Here is a 10505-nt window from a genome sequence, read left to right on the forward strand (position 1 = left end):
GACACCTGTCCATCACAGAACACACACAGACACACACACACACACTCACACACCCTGGGCAGGACACCTGTCCATCGCAGAACACACACACTCTCACACACCCTGGACAGGACACCTGTCCATCACAGAACACACACAGACACACACACTCACACACCCTGGACAGGACACCTGTCCAACATAGGACACACACACCCATTTCCCCAGAAGCCAGTTAACCATCCACCATGTCTTTGGAGTGTGGGAGGAAACCAGATTGCCCACAGGAAACCCACACAAACCCAGGGAGAACATACAAACTCCACACAGACAGTACCCCAGGTCCAGAATTGAACCCAGGGCCACAGTGCTGATCACTGCACCACCCACATGGCATCTCCTCTTGGTGAAAGACAGTGCAGCAGTCTGAGCCCAGGACCGGGACTGGGGACCTGCTGGGCTGAACTGGGCTTTTCCACTTCAGTTCTGTTCTGAAAACAAGAACCTTCACTGTGGGGTTGAGCTGTTTAAGCCAGCGATTCAGCCGCCACCAGGGGGTGTCCTCCCTGCAAGAGCTACTATTGACAACACCAGACTGCTTAAACCAGCCTATTTCTTATATTTTTAATGAATTCTTTTGAACTTTATATTTTATCCCACATTGTCTTCCAAGTAAGTGGAGGAAATGACGTTTCATAGTTTCCCAGTTTTTTCCAGATGTGTCAGACTCTACTCTGACATGAGGGACATTACTGGGATCAGGATTCTGCTGCAGAAGCAGTTCAGCATTACTGAGGCTCCTAGGTCAGATTCACTTCTATTGGTGCCTCCTAGCTGGGGGCTCCTGTGGCTTCTTCATATGAATGAAAGCACAATTTAAGCAGTTTGATTGGCAGGAGTAAATGATTAAAACAGCAAGAGTGCGGAAGGTTCTGTTAGCCTAGTATTGCTTCGAGAGAAGGCTGCTGCCCAGACACTTAACTCAGTTCTAAAATCTCTCATTTTATCCTCATCTCAGGAATCCCTTCTCTTTGTGTCCCTTGGAGTTTCTTACCCATTCCAAGTTCCATTCATTCTTATCTGTTTCGCCTTTATCCTTGCAGTGACTACAGACATAAATAAACGCTTACATTAAAAAGTCAATCAAATTACAACATAAACAACTAACAAAACCACCATTTGTACGACATGGCAGGGTTCCCTCTCCTCACTCGCGGTCAGTGAGGAGATTTCGGTTCAGATGTGTGAGATAATCACATGATCACAGTGAGCCTTAGAGGAAACACTGCCTCCTGCTGCTCAGGAGGTCTTCAACAACCAGAACCAAACTTCACATTGGCTCCTGACCATCCTCCCGGAGCAGCCGATTGGCTAGTTGCATATAAGTCGTTGGTTCTGATTGGTGGAGATGGATGGCAAGGAGATGCCAGGAGATCAGTTCTTTCCACTTTGCATCTACAAACATCAACAAATAAAGGTCCGTGTAAAAAGCACAAGAGAACGCCAAAAATATAACCTATGAGAACATTTGGATCCGCTGCCTTTTTGCATCCAGCTAATATAAGCACAGCTCTTCACAGGTCAGCTTTACAGCTTTACAGAATGATGCTCTACTGAAAGGAAAAAAGGAGAGAGGACCATGGCATTAAGGAAGGCTTCTGTTCTGCAAAATCTAATACCTTTTTACAGTTTATGAGCTCAGGCTTGGGTGTCTTCACAAGAGAACAGAGCCAAAAAGCAATAAATAAATAAATAAGAATTTCTTAAAAGCTACAAGGTGTGGAGGCCGCACCCCCCCAACAGATAAATTAGTGACAGAGAAATAGAAGACTCTGAGTTCTGTCTTAGCACTAAGTCCCATTACACACTGTCTGACGCAGCCGACCGCTGCTGTGTCGTGTCCTTGGACGCCCTGTGGCTTCTGCAGATGAGTTCAGTCGCCTTGCAAAGCTTTAAACGTGCAGCACTTGGAGAGATCAGCCCTTCCCCAGCCAGTCTCTACAGATGGCACCGAGGCAGCAGAGCGCTGGCTGCAGTCACGCCTCCCCACCCACTGTCCGTCAGGAGCCGGGGCAGCTTCACCACCAGGTGATCTTGAACTCGTAGATGGGCCTCTTGCAGTAGTAGTGGTTGATGAGGTGCTTGTCGCACACGCCGATGCACTGGTGCTCGGCCGTGATTCCGCGCTGCGCCAGGTCGCTCACGATGCAGTGCAGCAGGTCGTACACGTCGGCCACGGCCTCCCAGGGCCCAAAGGACACGTCCACCTCGCAGTGGTGCTCGAACAGCTTGGCCTCGCTCTCGCTCCGCTCGAAGCGCAGCGAGTTGAAGAGCGGGCGCTCGTAGGGCGTGACGGGCATCTCCTCCTTGTACACGCAGATCTTCAGCTTGGCGAAGCGCGCCTTCCGCTGCATGGCCCGCAGCTTGGCGATCTCGATGATGCGCTCCAGGTTCTCTGCCAAGGGTGGGATCACAGGAAGGGAAGACAGTCAATCCAGCTGAACTGGGACACAGCACGTTCCTCACGAACAGCACCCTGGGAGAGGAGACGCTGTTCCCCTGAGAGCTGATCCCTGCCTGCCCCTGAGTAATCTCGAACCCGTGATGGCCGAGTTCAGCCACCAGTGAGGGCTGTTTTCGACGAGTCTGCTGTTTTGAGAACAACGCCAAGCGTGTTGCTGCCGAGAGGAGTCATCAGACTCTTAGCCCATCACTCCCTGCACTGCCAGTGAGCAGCACCAGCGTACATCTGCCTCAGGCCTGACGCAGCAGTGGTGCCTTCTGTGATTCTACTGTATCCTATTATTGTTAATTAGCACTAATTCATGTAATTACACAAGAAGAAAGAGCAGACGTGGAATAGTGCGCAGCACATTTTTGTTGAGATGAAATGGTGAGATCTCAAACTCTGAAGTCACATAGTGCTTCTAAGAGAGACAATGCTGCAATTGAATAGTTCATCACAGCGGTGCTTGTACGTGGTTTTGAGTTCTGTTTTTTGGGATTGTTGTATTGATCGTGCCCTCATCTTTACAGTTTCCAGCTCCGGGCCAGCGGGCCGGCGGCTCACCCTTGTAGTAGGGCAGCAGGTCGAGGAAGGCCTGCCGAACCGTCTCCCCGGTCAGGGGCTGGACCTGCTCCAGGCTCTCCAGCAAGGGCCCGATGGAGTAGTACTGTGCCTCTCTGTGCACAGACCTCACGCGGTCCCGCTGGGGCAGCTCTCCTGCCCGCAAGAAATTCAAGATATCGCTGAAAATCACAACACAGGTTTTCTCAATCAATCACTGGTATTGTTCTGCGCAATTGTCATGGGCTCTTGAACACAAAAAAAGGCAGAATCGTTCTGTTTCTCCCCCCACTGTCTATCCCTCCATCTTCTAACCACCTCATCCAATCAGGCTCTGGGGCTCCTCTGCAGCCCTGTCCCGGCAAGAAACAGGTGCAAGGCTGGGTACACCCTGGACAGGACACCAGTCCACCACAGCACAGACAGGCACACACACTCACAGCAGGTATAATCTACCCCCAAACCAATTAACCTACAAACATATCCTTGGGCTGTGGGAGGAAACCAGAGCACCCAGAGGAAACTCAGACAAACACGGGGAGAACATACAAACTCCACACAGACAGCACCCAGATCAGGAACAGAACCCAGGGCTCCAGGACTGCAAGCCAGCAATGCTGACCACTGCGTCAGCCTGCCACTCCTCCTGCCACTACTGCCACAGAAATCAACTTCCTCCACAGAAATGAGCTGTACGACATCAGCTAGCAAAGAGGAGCTCAGCACGGTGCTACACCGTGTGCTTAGGGGTAATAGGCTACAGACACGCAAGACAGGCCTGTACAGTTAAACTTCATAGTAGGCAAAGAGGTCTGCATGCCTGGGCTTGGAAACCTCCATTTCAGGACATTTTATAGTCACTCTGATCATCTGATCATCTAATTGTTCAACACAGGGTTAGAGTCCCCAGTTAATGTCATTCAATCGGTGATTGAAAATCATATTAAGATTGATTAAATAAGGAAATAATTGGGTCAACATCAGGAAGTCAGAAAAGTCACAGATGAGGGGAGGCCAGCTGGTTCATTGGATCCATTCAATTGTATTTCTCTCTATTCAGCTAGTCAGAAATACTTGTACTGGAATCATTATTATAAATACTGGAATCAAACCCCTACAGTATGGAGTCCCCCTGAAACTTCCAGCCACAAGCCCCAGAATCCCCAGCAGGCCAGAGAGGAAACGGGCACGCCAGTGAAGGCATGAAAGGGTCTCACCCGAAGTAGGTGCCGTCGCGATCGATGAAGAAACGCCCCTCGGCATCGCGGGGGATGTGGTGGCGCCCACTGAACATGGCCGCCAGCATGGTGTCGTCGTAGCGGCGCAGCGTGGACAGCCGTGTGGTGAAGTAGGTGCCGCCAACGTTCAGGGGCACGACCTCTGGGAACTGGAGAGGGCGGGCGAGAGGGGAGGATCGTCAGAGCCAAGCTACACCGAACTTCATTATACACCAATCGGGAGGATCGTCTGCCCTGAGAGCTACACGTGGACAGTTAGGGATTTCACAGAACCTGCTGGAGCCTGCAGCAGGGCTCCGACAGGGCCGAACCACGGGCCTCCTGCTCCAGGTGCACAGAGCCACACCGCTGGCTCTCTCAATAGACCGGGTGCCATACCTGTACTTATGCTACATTTAGTAAAAACTGGAGAACGGTTATTTTTCTCATAACTCTGAGATTCTGTGTATACCCTCCCTTTAAAAGAGGGCCTGACATGTGGCACCCCCCCTCACCCCTAACCCAGTGTACCTCAGCCTTGACTTTGGGGAAGCTGGATCGAATTTGGGGTTTAGGGGTGTGGCTGGAGCTGGCTTGCTTTCTCTTACTCTGGGATTAAATTACATTCTGTTCTTCACCGCGTGTTCCTGGGTGACTTAATCCAGCCGCACTGCAGTGCAGTTATAGTTGAAAGATTACTGCCGTCAGCAATAAGTTTAAAATAACTGTTCAGAACCTCCTAAAAGTGTGATTACACAGCAAATGTTTCTCTGCAATTGCTGACTACGTTTACCATCGTGACTTTAGTAAACTGAGTTGGTAAATCCCTGAAGTGAGTCTTTAACCAATGGAAGTTAAATCTAAAGTGTAAACTACTTTTATTGATGTTAGCACTGACGTTTTCTTTAACTGGTCAGTCGATCTGCTTTGTCCAGTGGGGTTTTTTCCTTAATTGCTAAACCTAACTAGTCAAATTGACCCGGTGTAACTGGCTGTGTCTTTTGCAAAACTGCTCTGAGGTTCTTATGAGTGCAGTTGGGTGCCTGCATGGTCCTGTACAGTACTTTCAGAAGGAGCGCACTGTCCTCTGGATTAATCCTCCCTGTCTGTCCTGCTTGCTGTAAGGGGAGGTGATGCTCTCTGGAAATGACCACTTTGGCACAGGGTCTTGGAGAAAGCAGGCTGGGCTCTCCCGGGCACAAGCAGGATCAGGGGTATCAAACTTATTTTCTTAAACTTTTCTGTATACCCCTCCAGTCCTATATAATTCTACACGTTTTCCTGTTTTTTTTGGCTTTGAGTCTCGGCTCCTTCGGAATGTTGCTTTGTCATAGTGCAATGAATTCTGCAGGCGCATCATCGTTCGCTCTGATCCCAGCACTGCCGTGATGCAATCGCAGGGCCAGGACAGCAACAAGCACTTCCAGCTGCACAGCGCAGTGTGATTGTGCTTAGTCAGATGTCTAACTGGATGCCCTTGCACATTCTGTACACTATAAGAGGCCTGTTATGATTAAGCCTCCCTGACCCCACCCACTAAGTTTGTAATCAGATTTTCCCTACAGAACCTAATGATACAGGAGTCACAGTCCAGGGTCGGTTAAGAAGGTCGAGACTGTCCTGTCAGCCAATTAGAGCAGCAGCCAGTTTTCCTCGGAACATCAACGGCCAATCAGATCACTGGAGATGGAGGAAGAGACTTCACCGGTTGCCCATAGAGACAATCCATAGAGGGGGGGGGCGGTAGTTAAACTGCGGGAGATAGCGCCTGCAGATACAGGCAGTCCCTGAGGGAGCTAAGCCGACATGCAAACCCGCTCATGCCAAATAGAAACGCACACTAATCCCACACGCAAAGCAGCCCTTACCTCCTGCAGCGCGCTGTACGTGCAGAGTGGCTTGCCCAGGTACCGGCTGGGCATCGGCGAGGCTGGTTTTCTGAAGTCCTCGTCGGCGGAGTCCGAGCTCGACATGGCATCGGCTGGTTCGTCAGTCTCGTCGCGCCCCGCAAGCACCACCATCACTCTGGGCTGGGGCAGGGCTCGCTTCTCCGCTGCGAACCTCCTCAGCCGAGCCGGAGCCGGAGCCGGAGCCGGAGCCGCAGGGAGCGGGCGTGCTCGGCTCTCAGCCTCGCCTCCGCCTCCTCCATGCTGCTGCATGCACTCCGCTTGCGACGAGCCGGAATCCGCTGGTAACGAGCAAAGGGATTCCCCGTTCGGATGTGCGGATTGAGAGAATAATCCTGACATCAGGCTAGGGGGTGGGGCTTGGCGACAGCTCAAGTGGGCAATTATTAATATGCCCAGTGTCTTTCGGCATCTCCTCTCCCGGCGGCCCCTGACACAGCCCCCTCCGGGCCTCGGCGCTTGCGTGCGGCTCCTGCTCGCAGTTTCCAGCGCAGGGACCGCTGGTCCTTGTGTTGTCAGCGCAGCGCATCAGCGTAAACAATTCGTGCTCCCTTGCACGGAGTTTAACAGGGGTGGTACTGTATGTACTCCTAGCTCCTATGCCACCTGGGCTACCAGCGATTCGTGAGTACTGTGCACTGAAGAGCAAGCTCTGAAGGAAAATAAAATAACAAACTAAAATCGTCACCGCAAGTCCGTAGCTGCAGTTGTACGAAATGTACGCTGCGCCAGGTGGGGGGTTTGGGCCCTTCAGGGAGCATGAATAAAATATCGAAATGAAATCTTTGCCACTTCCGGGGAACTGCAAATACCCTGATCCCGAGGTGCTTCCAATCACAAACCTTCCCAAAACAGCAATTTCATTGGAAATACCTTTTAAAAGGTGGACCTTACTACAAATGTAAGCTTTACTAGTTTAGTGGTAAAGAGTAAACAAAGGAACAAGTAAAGGTGTATTCCCTGCTGAAAAGAGAAGAAAAGAAACACAATGTTTTGGCTGTGAAGCCTTTTTCAGGTGTGTAGAGTAAACAACAACACAGACACAAAAAAACAGCTCCTTGAGTGGTCTGCTCTGGAAACTGGAGTTTTATTACAAAACAAATGCTGGAAAACTGGCATGTGAAATCCCTGACTGCTCAGGCACCTCGTGGTGGCTGGTGCCTGTGAGGTAAGGGTCAAACTGACGCCTGTCCCAGAGCCCGCTGTGCTTGCAGCTGGGGGCAGTGGACCGGACTGTGCTGAAGGTGGAACTGAGCACCTGGACGTGCTGCGAGGGAAGTGTGGGTAGGAATCGGGTCCTGAGTGAGGAGGGCAGGCCCTCCCAGCCGCGAGGCTCTTCGACGGGCCTGGTCCTCCACCAGTGGTCAGGCGCAGCTGGACACAGAGGGGCTGGGCGTGGGGGGGACCACCTCCCCCCTCCCCCAGCTGTTTCTGGGATCTGCGAGACAAAATTGTACATTACTGGCACTATGCAACTATGCGCAAAATACAAGTCATTACAAAGAACAGGAAAAAGCAGACATTATTCAGAACATCCATGTCCTGAGCATCAAAAATAATCAGTGAGAAAGACGATGGATTTACTATCAGGAACATCAGTCTTTCTGTAGCAGGTGCACCGACACTTTATTGAACAGTCGTGACGAGGGCAGGTTACAAAGTGATGCAGATTTGCCTCCAACAGGGTCTATCATGCAGCGGCCCTGCTGAAGCCACACAGGCTGTACACAGAGGACTCCTGCCTCAGGTTCAGTAACCCCCAGGACCTTGATGAAAGTACTGGGACCTGGATCTCTCCCTGCTGCTATTTATTGGTATTGATCCACCATGCTTTACAGTAGCTGCTGTACACAGATGGTTTTACTGCTCTCCAGTCTGCCTTCTGACAAACTGCTACTGACTGATGGTTCAAACCTGGACTCCTGCCGCGTCCATATACGGTAAAGCAACTGCTGTTGCTGACCCCACCTGTTTCACAAGCTCTCTGATGTAACTTGCTTGGTTGAACTGATCTGACAATTGCAAAGGCCTGACAGCCTGACCCCCCTGCAGCCTGATCTCGGCAGCTGAGCAAGGCCGTCACTCCTGGGGTGGGAGATTCTGTACGTGAGTGGCTGTACCTCGGCCTCAGAGCTGCAGGCTGCTGCACAGCTCCTGGTCTACCCCCTGCAGGCAGGTGAGGAAGGTCTCGCAGGCCCTGGGTCCCTTCTTCACCAGCATGTCCACGAGGCAGCGGGACTTGTCCTTGGTGGTCCTGTTCCCCTCTAGCACCTCCTCCAGCTCCCCGGTGTTCAAGACCCTCTTCTCCTGGAGGAGATCCAGCAGGTCCTTCACCACAGCCTGGTTCAGCCCGTCAATGAGCTGGACCCGCGCAGCCTTCACCCTCTGATCTGGAACACAAGGTCACACGCTGGAGGGTCCAGTACAACCAGAGAACCGCAGAGAGGACCTGGAGGCTCTTCTTACACAAAGAGTTGTGGGAGTATGGGACAGGTTACCTACCCATGATGGAGGGTCCTACCGTGGGTCCTCTCAAGTCCCAGCTGGGTGAGACTTTCAGATCCATAAACTACTGACAAGCAAAAGCATCAACAAGCTGAAAATATCAGCTTATTTCAGTACTTGCCCACACTTTTACACAAATTAATCTAAGAGTACGATTAATTTAAACTTTTAAGCTTCAATTTAAGAACAGAACCAGGCCTCTGCTATGTTCTGCTGCAGACATAAGGGGAGACAATTCCAGGTGGAAATTGGCTCTGGGGGCTACTATCACTATATTAAACTTACTAATCACAGAGGAGGCTGCATTTCATAAGAAACTTAAGCTCTCTATCTTTTGAGGTTCCAATGGGTTCCAATCCAGCTACTGGTTCAAGTCAAGAGCTCAAGTATTGGGGCTCCAGGCCTGACAAACCCAGGCTTCATTAAGGGCACCATGGTTTATAAATCTCTGGGCCTGGGGCCCCACTGACAGCTCAGGTTTGGGGTTTCGCAGGGCACATTAGTCATTGCAGTCTGGTGAGAGACAGTTTCCTATAACTGGATTTCTTCGCTGCTACACAATTCCTGGAGGAGGAAGGATGAAGGAGTCCACACTCTCCACCCCAAAACAAAAAACTGCCCACATATCCTGTTAATTCACAGATGCTGCTGCCTTTGTCTCCATTCAAAGTGGGGAAATAAATTGTAAGTGAGGACCTGGAGTGACATGACCAGGCCAAGGTGAACTCATCTATCTGCACCACACAGGAGTGCCTTTTCTTATCCATGTGCTGTATGACTAAAGGCAGGCTGGCACAATGTCAGCATTGCCACCTCGCAGTGCTGGCTTCAATCTTGGACCTGGGGTGCTGTCTGTGTGGAGTCTGTATGGTCTCCCTGAGTTCACTTGGGTTCCTCTGGGTGCTCCAGTTTCCTTCCACAGTCCAAAGACATGCTAGTAGATTAATTGGCTCCTGGGAAAAGTGGCCCTGGTGATTGTGTGTGTGTGTGTGTGTGTGTGTATCATCCCGTCCAGGGTGTACCCTGCCCTGTGCCCAGTGCTTCCAGGAACAGCTCTGACTCCCCAGTGACCCTGAATCGATGTAGTGGCATGTTGCCTTCACAAGAGGATCTGAAATCTGACTTTTCCTGCAGTACAATCTGTTTCAAACCAGCTCTGCACCCCTTTCAGCACAGGACAAAGGTCTAGGGCACAGGTAAGCACAATATTCCTCTTGAATACTTTAAACAGAATCATTTACATTCTATTATAACACTTTATTTTCAAGAATATGTATAAAAGGCCATTTAAAAGCACATTTATTAAAAATATCCAATATATCCACGCTCTTTCAATTTAAATTAAAGGAAACGAGTAAACAGAAGTCAAGAATATTAAAGTATTCGTGTATTTTGCTATAGTGCAGCTCGAGCCTGTCACCTTGTACAACCGAGGGGTCAGAAAGTCCGTATTTTAACTTTTAATTTCTTATAAAAAGTAAGTTACAGTATTTCAATATTATACATGCTGTATACACGTTTAAACTCTTAATTTTTTAAAAAAGAGTACTGGTATTCACTAATGGGAATAATTAGTATGCTCATGCCTATTGTTACCACATGAGGTACAGTCTATACTGTACAGGACTTACCTGCCATCTCTCAGACTAGTGCTTCTGTGAAATCTGCAGCCGCCCGCCTATATTAAAGAGGATGACGAGAGGTATTCGGGTTGAGTAACTTTTCTTTAACGAAAAACGAAGTGATTTCCTCTTCTTCCTTCTGCTGAATTCAGGAAGTATTTTTTTCCTTCTTAAACTGAAAGTATCGGACCCGGCAGAGACTAACGCC

The 10505-nt window shown here is 50.1% G+C and overlaps 2 protein-coding genes across 2 annotated transcripts; both read right to left on the reverse strand.

The window, feature by feature from the left end:
* Window positions 1–1990: 1990 nt before the first annotated feature.
* On the reverse strand, window positions 1991–6667 carry kctd7 (potassium channel tetramerization domain containing 7). The gene is made up of 4 exons (XM_088906878.1): window positions 6132–6667; window positions 4264–4433; window positions 3050–3228; window positions 1991–2434 (listed from the first exon to the last, which is right to left on the reverse strand). Exons 1-4 carry the CDS (start codon window positions 6510–6512, stop codon window positions 2058–2060), a joined length of 1107 nt encoding a protein of 368 aa, XP_088763004.1. The 5' UTR covers window positions 6513–6667; the 3' UTR covers window positions 1991–2057.
* A 569-nt stretch (window positions 6668–7236) lies between these two features.
* Window positions 7237–10474, reverse strand: LOC148814092 (caspase-1-like). Its single transcript, XM_088906857.1, has 3 exons — window positions 10307–10474; window positions 8291–8560; window positions 7237–7608 (listed from the first exon to the last, which is right to left on the reverse strand). Exons 1-2 carry the CDS (start codon window positions 10311–10313, stop codon window positions 8298–8300), a joined length of 270 nt encoding a protein of 89 aa, XP_088762983.1. The 5' UTR covers window positions 10314–10474; the 3' UTR covers window positions 7237–7608; window positions 8291–8297.
* Between the last annotated feature and the right edge of the window lie 31 nt (window positions 10475–10505).

Source organism: Atractosteus spatula, chromosome 27, assembly GCF_055471065.1.
Source record: "Atractosteus spatula isolate fAtrSpa1 chromosome 27, fAtrSpa1.hap1, whole genome shotgun sequence".
Classification (NCBI taxonomy): Eukaryota; Metazoa; Chordata; class Actinopteri; order Semionotiformes; family Lepisosteidae; genus Atractosteus; species Atractosteus spatula.